Here is a 21,966-nt window from a genome sequence, read left to right as displayed (position 1 = left end):
AAGTGTTTCTAACTTTGTATTTTGCTTCTTGCAGCAAAGTCAGACTTTCTCACTTCCCTCCCACAGCAAAAGGGAACGTAAGGCAGACTGTCGTAAGCTATTTAGCATTTTGAAATACTTGAAATAGTCAACCTAGCAGCTTTTATGTTTGTGTTTTAGATGGAGAAACATTTTTAACGTTTGACGTTTTGTGAGTGTTTATTATTAATTTTTGTGTCACTGCTCAGGAATGATGATATTTTCTGTTCTGTAGTCGTTATGTAGCACATATCAAAATGATAAATCCACATTTGTGGAGAAGTCAGCTTTCATCTGTTTCTCTTCAGGAGGATTTGGAAGACATGGGATGTTTTCAATAATTGCCAGGCTGGGTTCAGCACGCCTTAGGACTAGTGGTAGCTGTAAATGGAACCTGAGGAACGCGGCTTTACAAGCAAATGCTTTGTATTGTGTGTGCTAAGAGGAAATCCCTGCCACGCGGGAGCACCTGTGCGATGTGGGCAGAGGGTCCGGCGCTGGGTCTGTGCAGGGTCTCTGCCATGGGGGCTGCAGCCCGCAGGGTCGGGGGGAGCCAGGCGTTGTGGTGGGCTTGGAGTGGGGCTGGGGTGGGTACGGGGGACTCTGGTGCAGCCCCTGAAGCAGGAGTGCCAGTCCCACTGACAGCCTCCCTCCTGCACTGCGTTTGGATGAGCACAAGCCACCAGCCTCATCAAGAGGGGCTCGGACACGCAGCCACGGGGCCGCTGGTCCGGCTGATGGCTGAGCAGCAGAGTATGTTTCAGTCGTATTTCTTTAGTGAGCGGGAGATATAACTCCTGCGGACACCACCAGCTCTGTGAACGTCAGCCTCCCTGGTTCCCCTCTGGCAGCAGCTAACATATAAACGAGGAGAAATCTGACCAAAAGATTTGATAGATGTAACTTTATAGCCTGGGGCCTGGAGAGCAGCAAGTCAAATATATCACGGAGCTCCTGGACTGCCGTAATAACTGGTTATTTATACTGGTCCAGATGCCCAAATGTCTCTGCAGCCCAGTGCCGGTGCCTTGCCCGTGCCCTGGAGCTGCTCAGCCCCGTCCCTGGGCAGCGGCAGCGGGATGGGTCCCTGCAGCTTCTCCGGGGCTGTAGCAGTCCTGCGCAGGGCAGCTCCTGGCACCGACTCTTCCCGTGGGAGGCTCCTTGGGGAGTGCCTGCGGGTAGTCACAAAAGTATGTCAGGAACGGGCAAGCTACGCTTGCTTTTTGTGGGTCGAGCATGTGCAAAGTCTGCATAATCTTAGTTTGGACAGGCAATATTGTTATTTCCTAATTTTCTTCTTAATCACCGTGTGTTGGCCCTGGCTCTGCTCTTTGGTGTACATGCGCTTTTGCTTATGTTGTGGGCACCTCGGAGGGGCTGGGGGTGCGTCTCTCGTGCTGGAGCCATAGGTGTTGGAAAAGGTGTTGGGTTTAGGAGCAAACTACAGCCGGCTCCTTCCCGAGCCCTGCCTGCCAGCTGTCAGGAGCAGTTTTTCGGGAGGCAGCACAGCAGCTGCTGACCTCGGCTGCCTCGGCAGAGCTGGGACGGGTCCGAGCGCGGCCCCCGGCCCCGGCACGCTGCCAGGGGCATCGGGGGCCCCGGGCGAAGGAAAGGTTTTCTTTGTTGGCATTGTGCTTGGTTTCTAACTAGGCTTGTTACATGGAGGGCAGGCAGAGATTAGGCAGAGGAATCCTCCGGCGGGGTGAAACGAATCCAAACGAGCGGGCGGTTTGCGAGACAGCAGAATGAGGAGAAGAAATATCTTCTGCGGGAGCCGGCTGTGTAATCGCTTTATTAACTAACCCCCGAAAGAGCTGGTTTCGCTCGTGCTGTGCAGAGCGCTGGTGGCAGCAGCAGAAGCGAGGAGACTCTTCTCCAGGGGTTTCTCCGGAGGCGGCCTGGCGAGGAGGGTGATGGAGCCTCGACCAGCCGTCCAGGCCACGAAACTCTGATACCTTGGCAGTTGTCATCAAAAACAATAGAAGCTTTATAAACCCCTGGAAACTGATAAGGTTGTAAGTAACGTTATATGTAAGATACAGTTTCCTTGAGGAAGGTTAATAGACATCCCTTCCTGAGCAGATCAGCAGAAGATTTATAACGATGTTAACTTTCTTGAGCCATGGCGTCAATCACAGTGGGCTTCAGTCATAATTAGACATCTAAATATATCCCCTGTTCTACTCACTGCTGCCATTCCCAGTATCAGACACTGGGGTGGGTTTGTCACTTGTCAACCCGTGCTCTCATCAGGGCTCAGCTGGAATAGCACAGAGCCTCTTCGTCAAAGGGCAGTGATCGAGCTCCTCTTCACCACCTTAAAATATGCCTATTCTTGTATCGCAGAGAGAGTCATTTGTTAATTATTTAGGTAGCAGACATTTCATCTGGAAAAAAAAGGAAAACCACATAAAAGGGAATTTTTGAATGAGGTGTGATAATTAAGCGCTAGTCATTGTATATTTTTGTAACCCAGTGTTATCCGGACTTGATTTTACTGTAAACTGTTTTTCCATGGCTTTGTGACTAATATTGTACCAAGTAGGAAAACCGTGGCAAACAAGGTGCAGCTCCATTATGTAAAGACTAATTGCCCATTTTTCTTTGAAGTTATTTGGGTATCATGTTTGTGTTCCCAGGTGGCCTCATGGTGAATCTGAAGGGAAATGGGATTAAATTAAGGTCGTGGGTTGCTGGTAGTTGTCAATTCACAATGTGGAGATATTTGTATGAGGGGACTGACTATTGAATATTTTTTTTTTCATCTGTGACAATTCACAATTACTACAGCTTTCCCTGTTCTTTCCGAGACCAAATATATTGAAAAATAAGAATCCTGAGATAATGATAGATCTGTCTCTCTATCTTGAGAAGTAGATGGCTTTGCATGTTTTGTTTATTCTCCACTGGCAATTTTTCCTGGAAGTAGCAGGATAAGTTTGGCAGGTTTAGTCACAGCAGTGGTAAGGTGTGTAGCTGCAATGAGAGCGTCCTCCTTTCCCAGCTAGTGAAATGCAGATAGCTGAGGAACAGTCCTGCTCTACCCTTTCATGCTGCTTTCTTTATGAGAAATGGTAGATTTCCAAGCAGTACCATCCAAAATACCCAGTGGGACCCTGTAACTGCTGCTAATTATTCCCCGTGTCTAATGTGGGATCTGCCTCAGGGTCTGCTGTTACTCAGACAGCAGCACTAGCCTGGAAGAGCTCACGTCTGAACGTTTCCTTTTACAGAAACCACTCTGAGCTCCCTAAAGCAGCCGCACACGGATAGTCCCCCGGTGGTACCGTCACCGCATCAGCGGAGAGACTCGGACAGATACTGCCAGCTCTGCGCAGCCTGGTTCAACAACCCCATGATGGCACAGCAGCACTACGATGGCAAAAAGCACAAGAAGAATGCGGCCAGGGCCGACCTCCTGGAGCAGCTGGGGAAGACCCTGGACCTGGGAGAGCTGAGAGGTGAGAGCACCGGTACGCGGAGAGCGAGGACCTGCCCCCCGTGGGATCTAGTGACCGCAGAGATGCCACTCTTGCCCACCGCGGTCACTGTTCCTCTGGTCAAGTGGTGCGGCAGAGACCGTGGTGCTCTTACTGCTTTATGAGGTTCCCGCAACCGTAAAAAAAAAAATCCCCTCCTCTGAGATGACAGTCTGCACTTTTGGCAGCATCCTTTGAAAGGTGTTTCCTAGCTATTTCTTTTGCTTCTTCCTAAAACAGTCCCTTCCATTAGCACACACGTCTGTCCTCGAGCAAATGTGGACTGTCCCTTTGAGCTGAGAGAGCAGAACACGTTGAAGCACCGAGCCCCGCAGGGAAAAGGGGACGGGGATGTTTGTTGCTGGAGGCAGAGCACTCCCTACATCTCCCTGATGGAGAGCGGGGCATTAGCTGTCTTCTGTGATTTAATTAGTGCTTGTAAAACACTGCAATGGCCCTGGGTCAGCAGCAGAAAAGATGAACCGAGCATTTGCTGTGGGTATGTCAAACACAAGTTTTCTGTGTTCCCGCTGAAGGGAGAGCAGCCATCTATCCGTCTTGTCTGTCCATCCATCCTGGCCCTGCCGGGAGGGGCTCTGGCTCCCGTGGGGTCCCTGTGGGGGCTGTGCCCCGGGGTCACCCGGATTTGGGCCTTGCACCCCTCCAGGAGCCCCCCTCCTGTGGAGCACAGCCACAGCCTGGCTGGTAGCCACGGCTGCCAGAGCCCCCGAGCATCCCCGGTCCCTCCCGGTCGCAGCCGCCGCCTGGCGCTGATGAAGGACGGGCTCTGTCGCACTGTGCTTTGGTGGAGATGTGCTAATTTATACCGGCTGAGGATGCGGCGAAGACTGAATTCTGAACAAAGTGCCTTTTTAATATAGAGGTGTAATTACAGGAGGCGAGGTACGAGCCTCCTGTTGAAAGTTTTCTCTGTGGTCTTGATTACAATCTGCATGCACGCAATGTATTTGATTGAAGTAGGCTGAGGAAAAAGTGCAGGTTTGATTTTTAAAACCATGCGGGAGAGGAAGTCTGGTTTGCCAGCAAGACATTGCATTAACATTTTAAAATACCTTTTTTTCCCCCTTGCTAAATGAAATAATTTTCCTTTAAATACTAATGACTATGCAGTATATTGTGCATTTCTTGATCTCAAATAAACCTTGTCATGGCTATCCAGATCCTTCGTGTGCTACCTAGTGTGACTCACAGTGCCATAAATGATTCATGTGGCTGAGTCACTGCCCGCTGTTGAAAATATGCGGGGAAATAAAACCTGGGACAGTAACATGGAAGTGCTTAGTACTTTGAACTGTGCCAGGCTCTAGAGTGGCTGAGGATGTCATTAACTGTAAATAAATCAATTGTGAAGTGTTTTATTCATTTAGCTGGTGCCTAGGAGAATTGAAATTGGAGGGCTTTACATACTCATCAGCCCGTGTTGGTTTGTAACTTTACAGTGGTTCTGTGCATGGTTGGGATTTGCAGCTGACGCTAGTGTGGTCCTGCCAGTGTCCATCGGCCGCAGGAGAGGGGGACTGCGGAGCTGTGCCATGGCTGAGCGCATCCCCAGGTACAGGGGAAGCCAGCTTTGGTCCTCTGGTTGGACACTTCCAGACTGTTGTTTCGGAGTCTGCAGTTCATGGGCGTCCAGTGCTTTCTAACGCCGCCGCGCTGCACAGCCAGACTCGGTGAGCCAAGGAAGATGTCCTTGAGCCTGCTGATGGAGTCCTGCAAAGCTTGCCTCTGCTGCTGGAGTAGCAGTACGGCCGGGAAATCCTCTTTTTCACAGTTGTTCTTAACTAGGGGCTGTGATACGCTCCCATGTGTGTTTAGCTGCGAGGCTAGAGCAGATCTCTACGGATGTAGAAGGCGGATCTCTGCAGTAGCCAACACAGAATGAGATCTGCCTTCTGTCAAGAAAATAGCCTTACCTTGGCTGATAAAGTCATGTTTGACTTCAAGAGAAATGACAACAGTGGCAGTTCAGAGATACCCAGTGGTGGTCTGTCCCAGGTTGCCAGCGAAATCTTGCCTGACCATCGCTTTCGATGTCCAGCGGGTTCAGTGTTTGGCAGTATGTGTGGTAGGGATTACAGCCGTGTGCTCTCCTTGCTCTGCGCTTGTTTTGCTACCTCAGTATTCGCTAGAATGCAAACTCATTTCCTTTCCATGCTATCCCTGGTGGCTTCTCCCATCACAACTTAAATATTAATTCTATTTTGACTACTGTGGGAGACGAACATTTGATGCATTGTGTGAGCCTGGAACAAGCAGTGTTCGTTGAAGTAAAACATTCCAGCAGCCTTTGATGTTTTGATAATGGCTATAATAAAATATTTATTGATAAATAAGAATATGTATTTGGAGAAATAAGAATAGAGATATATTTTTGGACAACTGATACTTATAGGAAACAAAAGCATTGATTCTTCTTGCCAAGCGCTCATCCTGCAATTTTGAAGTCTTATTTTCTTCTCAGAAATGAGAAAGAGGAGAAGAAAAAGGAAAAAGAAACATCACTAGCAGCACCATTTCTCTAGTCTGTATTGAGTTAAAGCTGCAATACAAGCGAGCATGCAGTCTCGCAGCCTGCGAGCTTTGGCCGAGTGGAGGGTGCTTTGCGGGTTATCCAGCAGTGCACGCCGCTGCTCTGGGCAGGGTCCAGCCCAGTCTCTCCAAGCGGCTTCGTGCGGCTTTCCGGCCTTGCCAGCACAGCCAGTCCAGGACCCCCTGCTCCGAGGGCTGGCCTGGAAACCCCTCTGCTCTTGCTTGTTAGGAGGGCACATGGGCATACCCTGAAAGAGGAAGAAATGAAAAGTTTTCTTCCTGCAGACCTGCCACCTCCAGCTGCCGCTGCGCCCCAGCCGATCCTGGAGCAGATCGTAGAAAGACAAAAACCGGTGGGTATGGTAACAAACCCTGAAGTCTGGGATCTTCCCCCGGCTGCTTGCGCCTGTTCGGCAACATGGAGCGGAAGCTGCTCCGTTGGAGGCAATGGTGGGGCTCCGTCTGGCAGCTCTCGCCTTCCCACAGCCTGCGCCAGGCAGAAGGTGAGTTGCGTTTTTGCTCCATCAGGTCACGTTTCAGCAGTTTTACTTCACATCTGGTGTTATCTGACATGTCTCGTTCATGGGGAATTTAATTAATAACGGACTCTGTCTATTGCTGGTGCTGAGCTGAAACCCACAGCAAAACGCTCTCTCTTTGAAGGCTGGTGCAGTGTTTGAAAGTCTGGGCTTCGTTAAGTAGATTCAGCGTGTCCTTTCCTTCCCTATACGTACACCTTTGAACAAACAACATGAGCAGAAGACTTAACGTACAGACAGACCCTCCTTCATCTCATCAGTGTTCATAACCTGCGCTTCAGTGCCTTTTGCGTGACAGCAAACGACTTGCCAAGGCACCTTGGGCTCTCTTTGATGCCTGCCAGTAAAACTTCAATTTTCCGTAGCAGTGGAGACAGATTCAGGGCCAGCCTTGTGTATCTGGAGCTGGTTAGATGGGATCCTGTAAACCGCAGGAACGTGGGTCGTCTTCCCGGGGCACTTGGTCCCTGGTGAAGAAGAAAAGCACCAGGCCCTGGAGCAGAAACTGGTGCCTCTCAACGGGGTTACACTGTGAACCCCTAAACTAAAATACAGCGGCCTCTGCAGTACAGCAGAATCGGGACGGCTGCACAGGGATGTTGTCACCTGAAGCCTTTGTATTTTCAGGTAGATTGTCGTAGTTGCAGATGCTATCTTGAAAAATCAGGCAAAGAGCTGAGTTTCATTTTCCTTCTCAGCTCGTAACTTCTTTGTATGCCTTATAAATACTTGTCGTTCTGTGCTGTCACTTTGGGTTGGTAAAAAGCGATTTAACAAGTACTCCCCTGGAATGTGTTTTAATGCATTTTATGCAGAATGACATTAATGACTTTACTTGTTAATATTTTATTTAATGGATATAGGAGCACATTCAGTTTTACATGAGTGCATGTCATGGTGCAGGGGAGGGAATGCGGATGTGTCGTGAGGATGCAGAAGTAGATAGGAACACAGACAGAGCACAGCGTTTCCTAACTCAGACGGCTCTGGCTGGGACCACCCTCCTGTTGCAGACTGCCTCCTGAGCTAATACTCGACTCCAACACGCTTTGATTGGGTGCGTTTTATGAAACCTCAGTTTCAGCCAAGTTGTCAGCTTTGGTAAGCTCCAGTGAGATCAAATACTGTTAATTTTGATATTCTGGAGGTGATTGTTGCCTGTGGTTTCAGCCTGCAGCTTATCTGAGGCTAGTTTCCTTTCTCTGTGTCTTGTTGTGGTGGAGCTCATGTCACACACAAGACTATTCCTGTGTAAGTCCATCTCAGGATGCCGGATTTCAGCTGAGAGGTCCTACAGCCCTTGTCCTGCCGCAGGAACGACGATCCTAGGCGCGAGGCGAGCGGGAGTGCAGCCGCTCCCGGGCAGCATGATGTTCGGGAACGCGGTGCGGCGTCTGGCATCCTCCTGACCAGCCGGTCCAGCCCCGGCTATGTTTCCATCCATCTAAAACGTACCCACTAGCAGGTGTGTGATTCTGCTGAGCATGAGCGAGTTCACAGAATCGTCCCGTTCTGTGGCCACATTTTCCAGCCGGTGGGAAGAGCCGCAGCGGCACCGAGTCCCTCCTGTGCTGGACGTGGGGAGGAGGACAGGATTCCCCCTTGTTCGTCATCATGAGCAGCCTTGACATGCTGGTGGAAAAAAAATCAGCGTCCCCAGTTAGGAACTGTAATCGCTGATGGCGTTTCCACCTACACACGTAATTAAGATTCAGTAAGGCTGCTGTTAATGTATGCTGTTAAATTAGCTGCTGAGCATTAGAACCTTATTACCTTAATTTAAAGTATTACCAGTTTCTTACTTCCCCAGTCCGGTCTTTGCCATGCGGCAATCATGGCATGGTCCGAGGGCATGGTCTGCAGCCAGGTGCTAACGCACCTCCCACGTCAGCCGTGCGCTGCCTTTTCCATCTTTTCCCCTGCATTGTGGCATGAATGTACGTGGTTTCTGACGCCTGTTGGCTCAATAGAGGAAACAGAAGCTGCCAGCTATGGAGAGAGGGTTTGACTATAAAACCATTGCTGCTGCATCAAGAATAAATTCAGTAAGGAGAGGGCATCCATAAGCATATTTGCAATTTGATTTTTGTTCCATGCCACATCATGACACATAAAAATATAGGTGACTATTTAAATACTCCTGCATTATCGCTTACTTGCTGTTTTCAAGTGCTCGTCTGAATATTTTTGGAATATTTTTTAGAGAAGATGTTTAACTTTGTTGGGCCAAATTCCTAGGTGAGAGATGTATGAGGTGTTTGAGAAAAGTGGGACTGGTGGTATAGCTAGTGTCTGAACTTTGAAAAAGGAAAAGTCATTTTTTGGGAGTCTGTAGGTACAGCTGGGGAATGGTAAGTGTATATAGCCTATGGTTAATAGCCTATGGTATAGGTCTATGGTACATAGTTAATTATGGTAAGCATAAACTGATCAAATTTGAGAATGCCGTACTTTACTTGTTCTAAATGAATTGTTTTAACAATTTCTGCAAAGAAATAATACTATGGAAAGTCAAAAGAGACTATTACATGGTACATTAAAATTGTTCCTAAAGAGTGCAGCAGCCCATGGTAAGAAGCCCACAACTCTGGTATTTTTAAGCAGAGCCCTTCAATTCAGTTTGAAATGGTCTGTTCAGACCTTTGTGGACGTGAATCAGTGCAAAGCAGAAACCTGACCACAGAGATTCTAAAATTTGCAATTCCTTTTTTTCTAGGAGGACAGGACAGAAATTACTTTAGCATCAATGGTTTGCTGTAATGCCGATGTACATGTAACGTCAGTGATGCTGATGCTGTCTGCGATGCCAGGGGGATTATTAGGTTGTTAAAATACAAAAGAGGGGCGGGGAGAAGAAATCACTCTCTGACACTCAGCATGCTAAGGGAGACAACAGCATCAGGGGACTGGGAACACTTAGGGCTGCATTTGTATGCTTAATTCACGTCAGCTTTTGCCCTACATACCAGGAGTAAGAGCTTCAGATTGCCGTCTCTCTCTTTCAGGGATGTCCAGAAGGGAAACGGGTGTTTAATGCACATTCAGCCGCACTCTGTCTTTTCGGTGAAAACATGTTAGATGAGGCAGAGAAGTGACTGGTTCTGTAATTCTGCTCTGAAATTGCTGTACTCTTTTCCCAAGGTGGAAGAATAATGGAGCTAAATTGTAGGTACGCTGCCGGGAGGAGAGAAGAGAAGAGAGCCCCATCCTGTCCCGGGGACTCTGCCATGCTCCGATTTGTACCGACCCTCCCTGTCTTGTTGCCAGGTTTGCTCCATTTGTAGAAACCAGAAAGCGTTTTGTTTTCCTGCCCTTCACACTCGCAAAGCGCGTGGGCGCGGTGGGGGGATGCAGCCCTGCCCTTACCCTATGCCATTGCGGTGATACCGCCGGCACGGGGCAGGCTGCCCCTCCGTCCCCGGGATGCCGCCAGCGACTGCAGCTGTGTTGGTGTGTTTGGGGTCTGGGTTTTGACCCCTCAGGGCCCTGATGCCGCCCTGGTCCTCCCGGCCCGGCGAGGGTCCTGCGGAGGGGCCGCCAGCAGCCGGGGTGCTGCCCCGGCACAGGTTGCAGAAGGGCAAGGAACTGCTTTGTTGTTGTCGTAGTTCCTAAAAGAGCCTTCTCATTTCTCCCACAAAAAATAAATTTTGAACCCAGCTAGTGGCCGTCTCTTGGCCCAGGTCACTTCCTTATGGAAGGAGAAAGAAATTAAAAAAAAGAAGAGAAATGAATTGAACCTGCTTTTGCAGGTGTGGAGGAACTTCCCCGGCAGCATCGTGTTCTGTGATTGCAAAAGCCATTGACGAATGTTTTGGGTGAAAACCCATCTAGAAGGGCAAAACAGAACATTAGTGTGTAAATATTTACTTGATCTCTCATGTGCTAAGCAGGCTAATATCCCCTCCAGAGGGAGGGAGGAGAGCACCAGGGCACTAAGAATAAATGCCTCAGAAATGGACCAAACTCTGCATTTTCCCAGGAAATCTAAACTGACAGAAATCAAAAGTAATATCAGCCATTTTCAGCAGCCACTGGGCAGCACGCTCTCTTGGGAAAAGGCCTTTTCTCCTTCACCTCTAATACTGATTGCTGCCTGTCTGCTGGGTTCCTATTTGTAGATTTTCAGCTTTTCAGAGGCGACAAAGTCTTGATTCCCTTGTCCTGCTGAGAACTGAAAATACTCTCAGCCTTAAGTCATTAAATTATAATTCTGAGATGCAAACTGTTAAATGAGGAAGAAATAATTTTCCTATCTACTACACTAAATAGTGTTGAGAATAGTGTTTTTTTGTATCTCTCTGGGCATCTCAGGTGACTGTTTTTCTCAGGCTGTGATGTACAGAGATTGCATCCGTAACCCTGGACTTCTTCCTTAACCCTGACCTTCTTCCCCCTTCCCTGAGACCCACCCAGGACAATTCACTTTATTAGAAGGTCTGAAATAACATGGAGTGGAAAGGGTTGTATCAGAAGAAAAGCCGTAATAACTGTCCCAGTCTGAGTATCAGTCTCCAGTAAAAAACTGAACTTTGGTAGCAGTGTAAAAGCCATTACAATTTTTAAATGAGCAATTTATATTTTATCCATAAATCATCTCCTGTCTCTTGGTTTTTTTACCTTACATGAAAATCAGTGGGAATACAGTTTGGAGACAGTTGCATCCAGAGAAAGGTGGCTCTTCCCTTATTATTCTCTCATCGGCAGTGCCTGCCATTGTAATCCTCTAGTCTCCTGTTCGCGTTCTGTGCATGCACGCTCTGTAGGTGAATAAATGCCTTGTCTGCGGTGGATGTCTCGGAGATGGGAACGTTGATCTTAGCTGAACAGGCGAAGCACGGGCTGATTTTGTTGGGTTTAGTTCTTCACCTTGGATGTTTTCCAGTGAAAGTGCCAAGAGACTGTTTCTGCGACTTTGCTTATAAATCGCTTTGCAGCTTCTGTTTGAGATGTGCGTGAATCTGCTTAATTGCCTGGTTTTTTCTGCCCTGCAATCTGTGCCCAGAGGCAGAGCAGTGAATTAGGAGAGAAAGGCTGTTTAAACCAAGCACTTTTCCTGTGCGGGGAGCCATGGGCGCTGCTCCTCGCCGCGGGTGTCTTCTCTGTGGGTCCAGTGGCCCCTTCTGAGGGTGCAGCTTTTGCCCTTCCGTGGCCCGGGGAGCAGGACGGGCCACAGTCCCCATTTCTGTTGCTCTGGGGGGGGGTTGTGTGGTTTGGTTCAGCGCTGCCACACCATTTGTCTCCTTTTTGCTAGCAGGAGATAAACCTTGCGTGCGTATGACCTGAGCGCTTCTCCGGAGCCCAGCACGGTCGCCTGCCCGGCTACTCTCGCGTTAACTTGCTCAGCCAACTGTACTGCTGCACTTACGGCCACGTTCTCTGCCATTTACATAGCAATAAAATAAAACACAGTATATTTACTTCGGAAATGGCTTGTGACTGTGGCAGTCAAACAGCCAACAAAACAGAAAGCAGCAGAGGCAGCCAAGAGATTTGTTAGAAGGTAAAAAAACCCAAACAAAACTTCCCAGACCCCCACAAAACAAAACCAACAACAAAAGTTCCTAATAACATTTCTCCTGTGAACCCGCTGAGGTGTTATTTCTACTTCAGTGGTCCTCAGTTGGCCAGCAGCTTTATAAATAGTTGTTTGTTACTGTATCTGTGAAGGGCTAAAATTAGCAAAGCGAGGGCTGCTTTGCGGTCAGGGCCTGTAGACAGGTACCGCAGCCAAGAGTAAATCCCTCGGGCAAATGAGCTCCTGGCTTCCAGCTTTTGGGCAGCCACCTGGTACCCACGCCAGGCTTCCAGCTTTGACCTTGAGATGAAGGCTGCCGAGGTGCTGGCCTCGGAGATCAGCGGCTGTGTTAGCAAACATGGCCATTCGCTTCGGTGGATAAATCAGAGTTGATCCCTCTGGAGAAAAAAAACCGGTTCCAAAGTCGTCTGACTCCTAAATACACTAACAAGGAATTGTCCTGAATTGTGCTTGCTACCAGAAATCCAGAGGAATAAATGGGGCCTCATGTGCTCATTAGCCTGAGTGCAATGATGCTTTGTGAGAACGCCGCAGGAGAGGGATGCTGGCGCTGACGAACTGCGGGGACCGCGGTCTCCAGGAGGGATTTGCCTTTGAACCTGGCTTGGTTCCGCTGGGTCTGTGCCTCTTAAAAATATTCCTTTAGGCTTCACTAATGCTTGGATACCCTGGTCTGGAAAAGCAAATAGATGGGTTACTGTAAAGAGAAATGTCCAGGAAATGGGAAATGAAATTTGAGATCTGAGTACCTTCTAATTAATTAGAAGTTTGCTGGGGGCAAAGGTTCATGCTTTTTCCCGCCTCCCCATTTCTTCAGCCATTTTCACTCACTTGTACTTCCCAGCTGCCGTTCGGATTCTGAGCAGTCTGTAGCTCAGGCACGAAGGTGTTTTTCCTCCCTGTGCAGCCCTGAGCTTGCCCTCAGCCTACACCAGAACGCACAGCCAGTGCTGAGTGCAGCGAACAATTAACAATCAATGACTCTGGGTTTTCTTCGCAGGCCTGAAGCGCAGCTACACATGCAACATCTGCAACGTCACCCTGAACTCGATAGAGCAGTACCACGCGCACCTGAAGGGCTCCAAACATCAGACCAAGTGGGTATCGTCGTGCTTTTCCCGGCGGCCTCCCGTCTGTCTGTGTCCGCCTAGATGAACATATATATATAATGCTTTATGCTCCGATAACGCTGTCATCTGGGGAGCTCTGGGTGTTTTGCAAAGACATATTGGAGGCACCTCCAGCTTGAGGGAGGCAGGGCTGAGCCCAGATGGGCTTCCCGCAGTCCCACTGAGGCGGAGAGGGCTGTTTGCTCTCAGTTTCCTGCCGGTCACGGCATGCCCCAGTGAGATCCTGCTGTCAGCTCGTCGCACTTTCCACGCAGCCTGCTGCCTTTTGCTGCTGGAGGTTTGTCCTGGTTTCCTGGGTTTCTGCCTGCAGACTCTGGGATAGTCTTGCGGGCTCGGCTGGGGCTGGGGGGTCGTGAGCCTGCAGATGTCCCTGGGAATGGGGGCTCCTCTCTGGAGAGGTGACATGTGTTAAGGAGATGTCCTGCTCTCCTTCTGCTCGCGCCAGCGCCGTATGCATTTACAACACAGTGTCTTACATCTTTGCGCATCCCTTCCCCATGTCCTCAGCCAGGTTACAGCTTTGCTGTCCCTCCCTGCTGAAACACGTCAGAGGATGCCGGGGAACACAAATATTTGCCCATCCTGTCCTCAGCCTGAGCAGTGCCTGCTGGTTTGGGGCGGATGAAGAAGAAATGGGCAGCAGTGGCCCAAGACGTTAACGATGCCACAAGCATTCGTGCTTAATGATACTGAGTCTGCAGCTTCTTTCATGTGTTAAACCTCAGAAGAGGCACTGGGAGTGTAATGCGATTAGGTGTTTCCAAGTGAAAATGTTTATGCTGTGATTTAGAGCAATTATGTATTACCCAACTTTGAGACTTAGAGGGAGTCTGCTCTGTCAGTTAGTACAAATTATTAAAATGAAGTGATAAAGATACGTGGTACCAGGGAGTAGATTAATGAACTAATCTCTCTTAATACACATACATGTGAGCTTTGGGAACTGTTTCAGGCTGAAGCACTCGGGACTGCCCAGATTAGAAGAGGGATATAAAAGGTGTCATTAGTTACTGAAATACTTCAGGTAGTTTTACAAGCAGTCTGAAAGATGAGGCAGGATGATCACAACTAGCAATAAGTGCTAATTTCTAATTTTGCTAAAGCTACCAAAGGATAAATGCAGACCTTCCCCAGCTGATGTTAGGCCTTCAGAGATTCCTGGTATTATTCACATTAGCTCTGTCCGATTTATTCATGGAGCATTTGAACGTCTTCCAAACGCTACCCTTTTTGGACCAGAGCGTCTAGTCATATTCAGGATCTCAATTAGCAGAAGGAACTGACGGCGTCAGACTTGGATGAGGTAATGTTCTCCCCGCCGGCTCTTTGCAAAGGATGGGTGAAGCGGAAGGAGAGGCAGTTGCTGAGCACACCTCCCAGCCTAGATGTTTTGTGGAGGAGAGGGCTGGGGTCAGGCAAGCGAGAGGTGGTTTTAGGCTGTGCCACGAGCAGTCTGGGACCTTCAGTAAGTCCTTTACTGCCTCCATCTCCCTTTCGCTTTTCGTACATCTAACTGATGGTGCGTTCCTGCTCCACCAGGTTATGTGCGCAGCGTGCAGGACGGTGCAGACGTGGTCTGTGCCCGCACCCAGTGCAACAAACTCCCGCTGCTGGGAAACAGAGCTGACAGCTCTTCCCGTTGGAAACCTGGAATGAGAGCAGCTGTGATGTGCTGCCTGGGCACAGAGCTGTAATTTATCCTTCCCCTGCCAGTCCTTCTGAGCTTGTATTGCTGTTGTTGCTGCTGGTATTATTGCAAAGGATAGAGGAGTTAATTTCAAATCAGAGCAGCCTCATGGACGGGAAATAGAGATGTGCAGAAAAGATGCGCTACTTCTTTTCGGTGTCGGGAGGGTGCCTCGCATCCTCTGTTTTATACCCACACCTTCTGCTTTTGTTTTTCAATCACCTCAACTAGCAGAGTGTCGTCTCCACACTTAGACAGTTCTGCAGAAAGATAATTCCTTGTGCATCTGTTGCTTTCCCAAATGTTTTCTTCTGACATACTCTGGCAAAAATTGCGAAGACTAAGGATCTTTCTGCTTCATCTTTCTGTAGCTGGAGAGGGAGCATAACAGGGAGCGCATTCACTGCAGAGCTCGGGATTGAAGGGAATATCTGGGTAAAGAATCAGCAGGAGTTGAGACAGTAATTCACATCCCTTTATTGCTGCCCACTGGGGAGAAGACCCTCAACTCCCTGACTGAGCGTGCGTGGCAGGAGGCCAGGCTGTAGGATGGGGAGATGGAGGAATCCCCATTCCGTGGTGGGGGGACTGTGCTGTTCGGCGGAAGAACCTCCCGCAGCTGCTGAGGCTGGGAGAGCGACTCCCCCGAGCAGAAGGGCCAGGGAACCAGGGGGGTGGTGGTAAAGCAGCAGGATACAGACAAACGCTGTCCTGAACACCCGGGACGGTCGGGAAGGGAGCAGCAGGCGGTGCGGGGAGGGCTGGGTTTGGTTTACGGAGGCTCCCGGTGTCCCAGCCCATCCCACTGGGACGCCAGCCGGCCAAGCAGCATTGCGCTGGTTTAGTGTCAAGGCTCGGTGGCACTCGCAGGCGTTGCCAGAGCTTTCCAGAGCTCTGAAAGCACGTGAATTATTGATAGGAAGGCCTATTTCTCTTTCATCTCGGTGAGGATCAAGCCAGCCTGGGCAGGGAACACCAGAGTGGCACAGAAGCCTGCAGGACTCCCATTTTTTTTAAGGACCTTCCTCTTCTGCAAATTAATATTCTTATCAGTCTTTCTAAATTTAGTTTCTTATCATTTATTCGTAATGACTTAAATCTGGTCCCAAGAGATTTTCATGGGCATTCAGTACAAGAGGAAAGTAAGTCATAAATTCAAAAGAAAGTATGTTACAAATGTAATAATGGAATGCCAATTAGAGACATTCGTCTGACCAATTTCTATGGGAAATTGCTCTGATTATTCTATTTCCTCTATCCATTGTTCATTCTTATACAATTTTCTTTGAGACTAAGTACCCGAGCACAGCACAGATCTCTCCAGTGCCTATAGGAAAGTGCAGAAGCTTGGGAGACAATAGATTGGCAGCTTGGGTTTGTGCGCAACAAAAGCTCTTCCCACCCTCTAATTAGTATGTAACCAGATTTTACTCTCTTTGTTTAAAGCTGGTTTTGCAGCTTCATTGTCCTCTATATGGGACTGAGGGAATGAGCTACCGTTATCTTTTACTCTGAAGCAGTGATCCCCCCACAGTCTAAGGGGTCTGTAACAGCCATGTGCACGACTGAATGTAGCTGGACCCAGAGATACAGCCCCAGAATGTGTCAGGGGGGTCTCGTGACTGTAGTTCTTCTATTTGCCGCGTACACGGAGATGACCTTGCACGCGGTGTTTGTACAGAGCCAGCTGCACAGGTCGGGTGCTTGTGATAATAGCAGGTAGCAAAAGAATTCAGGAAGGTAGAGCAGTTCCTACAGCTCATGTTCCTGGCTACAGAAATCATCTATAGTGCAGACGAAGATGAAGAAATCCTCTTTTCTAGTGCTGTAAAGGAATACGTTGTGAAAAGTTATTCTGCGTCGTGTCTGGACTATTGTACAAGTGACTGAAGGTAGATGTGCTCTCAGCTCCACCCTGTTTCCAATGCACAGGGATGTGCAGAGCAGCAGAAACACAACACGCTTTGGCAGGGTTGCATCTATGTTTTTGTAGCTTTCTACAAGCCATTACCTCTTCTATACAAAGAAGGTTAATTTTGAAATCCAGACCTGGTACTTCTGCTGAGTTTCCACCGCCGCTTTGTCCTGGAGCAAGGCTGCGACATTGCAGCACCTCGGCTCTCGAGTGCAGGGTGAAGCACGGGTAAACGTGCTCTGCGTTGGGGTGCCAGGCGAGGAAGCCGGCCCTCCTGCATAGCTTGGTGAGTGTTTTGCCCACTGGTTTTTGCTGTTCTCATTATTGTTGGTTAGTGTCAAGACTGTCCTCTTCCTTATAACACAGTCTGAAGCCAGTGGATTGCAGTTGCCAAGGCAACAAAACATTTTATGTAGCTGTCATACTTCATATAATTAAAAATAAAAAGGGGGGAGACCAGTTTGTAAAGGAAAGGGATTTTGCTCTGGGACAAGTTAGCAGGGAAGGTGATTGCAGGCTGGAAGCTGGTAGCACCCAAAAAATACCGGGCAGATGAGTCTTCTGAAAAGCTGCTTTAGGAGAGAAGAACTTTTATGAGGAATGAGTCAAGTCATGGATATTTATTATAGTTCTCGAGAGCTCTCCAGAGAGCAATACACAACCGAGCCACTGCTAGAGTTGCTTTAAATAACCCACCTTATAGCAGCCCTTTAACTGCTGCTTAGCAGGCCATGTTATTTGGACCTCCATCACTTCTCGGCACGGGTGCTGGTGGTGCTGGAGCTCCACTAGCAAAGCAGGAGCTGCAGGCTGCCTGCCCTGCAGCTGACCTGGTCTCCCTTGGGGGTGGCGGGCAGGGAGAGCTTAGCTGTTTGTTTACGGGAATTTCAGGGGCTCGCCTGAATGCCACCGACTGAATTCGTTTGACCAAAAGGTGGGGAAAATGGAGGGCTGGGGGGGAAGGCTGAAAGTGTCTTGGCTGGTATTTTGGTGTTGAATAAAAGATGCAGGAGGAGGTAGCTAATATTGAGCTAGTCCTTATCCCTCTGGCCCATGAATATGCAAAGCAAGATAATGTCTACTAACTCCCACTTTTTCTCCAGGGTGCAGGTGCTTTAAGCTGTCTATTTGAAAATAAAGGAAAAATGCATCCGAGTCAGATGCAGGAGAATATCTCTTTTAAGGCGTCACAAATCTGGCATCCGGTCTGCTTACGTCAGGGGTCAGGCAGTGTTCATCGTGGCTCTGATGGGAACGAGCATTCACGCAGAGCAGCTGAGCAAGGGCTGCTTTGCAAATGTCTTGGGGCAGCAGAGCTCCAGTTCGGGGCTCTGGTAAGTGACGCTGGCGGCTGCCTGCACACACGCCGGCACAGAAGCAGTTTTGAAATGTGGCTGGACTCTGGAACATCTGCAGCGGGGAGGAGCACTAAACCTTTAATTAGGGATTTATGAACTGTGTAGAGATGATTGAGTCATTGTTTGACTTGCTTTCCAGAAATAGAAGTGGTTTTTTTTTAATCTCCCCTTCTCCCTTCCTCCTCCCCACGATGAGCAGAAGAGCAGCGGAATGACGCGCGAGGCACAAGGCAGGCGGCGGTGCTGGTGCCCGCTTCGGCTGGACCGTGGTCAGCCCCAGCAGCTCCGTTTCTATGGGGACTGGTGGCAGCCGTAACACTGACTGGTGAGGAGCGGCAGGAATGAGGGCGCGTTATCTCTGAAATACTGGGAGAGGATCACATGCCAGCCTTGCTCCTCACTGCTTACTGTAGGCTGAAAGAAACAAAAATTCCCTCTTTTCTGGTTTACATAAACTGGAAAGATGAAGAATCACTGCTAAAAGTGATTTGCAACAAACAACAGAGAATTAATGTCCTGGGTGGTTGTGAAAGAAGCCAGAGGAGGTTCAGGTTCTGGGTCAAAGAAATGCTCGTGTGGAATATTAACTTAGGGCTTTGCAATAAGCGCTTCCCTCCTTTAATTAGGATGCGAAGGCGGTGGGACTGGGGACAGGGTGCCGTGTTCATTACTGCATCCAGGAGAAAATCGCTTTCTTTTTGGGGAAGATGCACGGGAAGGCCCGGTTCCAGGTCTGAAGTAGCTCCTCAGGGGCTTGCGGATGAAAGGACCAAAGATGCTGTTGGCAGAGTACCAGAGCCCAGACCCACATTTGATGTAAGTGCCATCACTGGGCCGGTTGCAAATATATCAAATGCTATAATAATGTGCTGGATAGCGAGAGCTGTGAGCTATCCTCCGCTGTTCCAGCTGTCAGCGATCGGAGGCTGAGATCCAGCCCTAGTAATTAAGAGTCTGACTATATGGGGATAATGATTCCCACTTCCATAAAGAAGAATTTTATCTTCTCGCCTTTCTCTCTTTGATCAGCCAGACCTCTCCGCCACATCTAGAGCTCACAAATCTATTCTGGGGTTTTATAACCACTCATTTACACATTCATAGATGCTAATACATGTCTAGTTTCCCTTTCAAACTCATGCTTTCTGATTAATTTTAGGATTTTTGCAGAGAGGGGACCTGATCCCGCAGCTATCGTTGGGGTAAAATCGATTCTATAGGAATCCACACGTACTGAAGGAGTGCGGTATTTGGTCAAAGCGAGTGCCTGGGGGTTGAGAATGGTCGTTTCCAGTCTGGAAGGTGTGCTCTGCAGATCTGCCTGCACAGCCCTTCACCTAGTCCTTGGGTTGCACCCTGGGAAAGCCCAAATGATTAATGGCCTGCTGAGAAGCAAATGACAGCAGGCTTGGTGCCGACGAGGCTTTTTGGGGTTTTTTTTTGTTTCTGATTGAGAACGCAGATGTCTGATTGGGATAGGGTATTTATTAACATAAGCTGCTTGGCTATTCAGAAATGGGAGCTAATCAAAATATCGTAAATATCGTGCTTGGAGAAATGTCACCCTTCACCATGATCGCATTTCCATATTTTTTTCAGTCTATTTAAGAAAGTGTAAACAAATATTTACAGCCTGTTGTGGCTGAAACACGTTCCTGGTTGGGGTATTGGACATAGCGAACACGCACGCAGCAGGAGCGGCGAAGGCAGGGCAGCCGTTTCCCCAGCCCCGCGCTGGCGGGTGCTGGGTGGGTGCTCTGCCCGTCCTCCTCGGGCGCCGTTTGCAGCTCGCCCTGCTCTGGGGGCGTTGGAAGTTTATGACGTGCCAAAAAGCAGGAGACAGGACTGGGGGAAGGCTTTGGCAGTTCCCGGCCTTATGCAAACTGTTATTTCTGTTTCCTTTGGATTTTTCCAGCCCCCGGTGCTCAGAGGTTGAGCTCCCTCCTGTGCATCCTCACCCAGAATGAATGCATTCTTTGATACAAGATTTCCAATAAATTTCAGGAAATTATGTTAAATACTTGAGTTGTATCATATACTTTACAAAAAAGCCAGATGATTTTGTTCTTACCTTGATGACTGCAACTTTTATTGGTAGCAGTAACAATTTCTATGTGCTTTCTGTAACACATACTGGCTGATACCTAAAATATAAAGAAGCCTTCAGAGTGATAACAACTCCAGAAGATCAATAGTTATAAAAGGTAGATGGAATTGAAAGGCATTTTAATTTGTTGTTATTTCAGTTCCAGAGAGCAGCTGAATAATTACACTGCCTATGAAGAGAGAATGTGTAATACTTTCTCTCATTATAGGATTAAATCGTCTCCCTTCCCTTTTAATGTAAGTGAAAATAAAGATACCTCTGGTATCTCCTGTTTTGATCATAATTTTAAAGCCCCAGAATGGCTGGTGCAACTTTGTTTTGTGGTATCGGGTGTATGGATTAATTATTTTAATGTAAAGCATGAACATTGGACTGATTTCTCAAAGTGTAAACCTGAGATCGCCAACGCTTGCTGAATGAGAAATTCCTCATCAGCCAAAAATGTGTTGGTTTGAGAACAAGGCAGGTTTTGGAGGGTTTGCTAGGCTCTTAAACAAATTTAAATTGAAGACCTAAAGGAAGTACACTTTTTTCAAATTGTTACGTCAATTTTCTGTCATAAAATACAAAACTATCCTTAAAATTGCAAATAGGTTTTGGGTAGCAAGAGTTTGTTTATATATTTTTTAGCACTGAAGTTTCCTCACTGCTCACATAAAAAATGTCTTTGGTCATTAGGAGAAAACGCGCAGGTTTGCCCCCGTACCGCTCCGCTCTCAGCGCTGGATCTCTCCGGAGCTTCGGCCGCTAAAAGAGGCGGCAGGGGGGGTGGGTACCATCCGCTGGGGAAGGGGAGCGAGGTGCTCCTGGGGCTGCCTGGGCAAGGGTGGAAGCAAAGACGCGTGGGCAGACCTCAGGAGGTGCACAGAAACCAGCTCTGAACCCAGGGCGGCAGGGCGGAGAGTGACTTCTGCTTCGTTTCTGTCTTGCAGCCTGAAGAACCAGTAGTAGTTCGTCAGTCAAGACAAGGAAAACCACCGAGGCTGCTTCTGCGGAGAGGAACTGGTCAGCAAGGAGAGGGTGCTTTCTTGGACAATGATCCTGTGTGGATTCAATAATTAACATGTAACTAACCTTCGCTTTGGACAAATACATGGATTTTTTTTTTTTTTTTTTTAATTTTGTGGTGAGTTAAAATATTTCAATGGATTTTTTTACCCTTTCAAGATAATATTTATTCAGCACAGAGTCTAGAATATGATAACTATCCTGTAAATACAGCACTTAATCATCACTCATCTTCAGAGACAGCAGAAACAAAATATTTTACTTTTTCATATTTATTCTTAGATTTCTTCCAAGAGTATAAAATGATTCTATTACATTATCCATGATAGTGATGTAATCAGTCTTCAACCAGAAATAAACATACTTTCTTCACCTTCTCCAGCATGGTTTGTGTCAACACATAAAGAGCAGCAAAAAATGAATCACAGGGATTGTATAACGGATGAATTTTTTTCCTTTCCTCTTTGTCTTCAGAGAAACAAATGGTTCACTGAGCAAAGAAAACTAAAATGAAAGCGTAAAATCCTTTACCTGCTGGTAGGATTCCTACAGGCTAGACGGAAGCCCTTCACTTTATCGACTTTCCTGATGCAAACCCAAAGCCAGATGTTTGTCTGCCCACCTGCCATTCCTGGGAGC

The 21,966-nt window shown here is 48.2% G+C and overlaps 1 protein-coding gene across 2 annotated transcripts in view; it reads left to right on the top strand.

Annotated features, from left to right (window-relative positions):
• The window catches only part of ZMAT4 (zinc finger matrin-type 4), a 69,826-nt gene extending 48,122 nt beyond the window's left edge, over positions 1-21,704 (top strand). For both annotated transcript variants that reach the window (XM_059831448.1, XM_059831447.1), the window contains 3 exons: positions 3,252-3,479; positions 13,123-13,219; positions 21,252-21,704. In XM_059831448.1, the coding sequence (XP_059687431.1) occupies positions 3,252-3,479; positions 13,123-13,219; positions 21,252-21,267 (341 nt within the window). In that variant the 3' untranslated portion in view covers positions 21,268-21,704. The remainder of the gene's footprint in view (positions 1-3,251; positions 3,480-13,122; positions 13,220-21,251) is intronic.
• Positions 21,705-21,966: the final 262 nt, after the last annotated feature.

This window comes from Gavia stellata, chromosome 31 (assembly GCF_030936135.1).
Source record: "Gavia stellata isolate bGavSte3 chromosome 31, bGavSte3.hap2, whole genome shotgun sequence".
NCBI classification, from domain to species: Eukaryota; Metazoa; Chordata; class Aves; order Gaviiformes; family Gaviidae; genus Gavia; species Gavia stellata.
The sequence above is the reverse complement of the archived record's forward strand: the minus strand, read 5'-3'. Positions and strand labels throughout refer to the sequence as shown.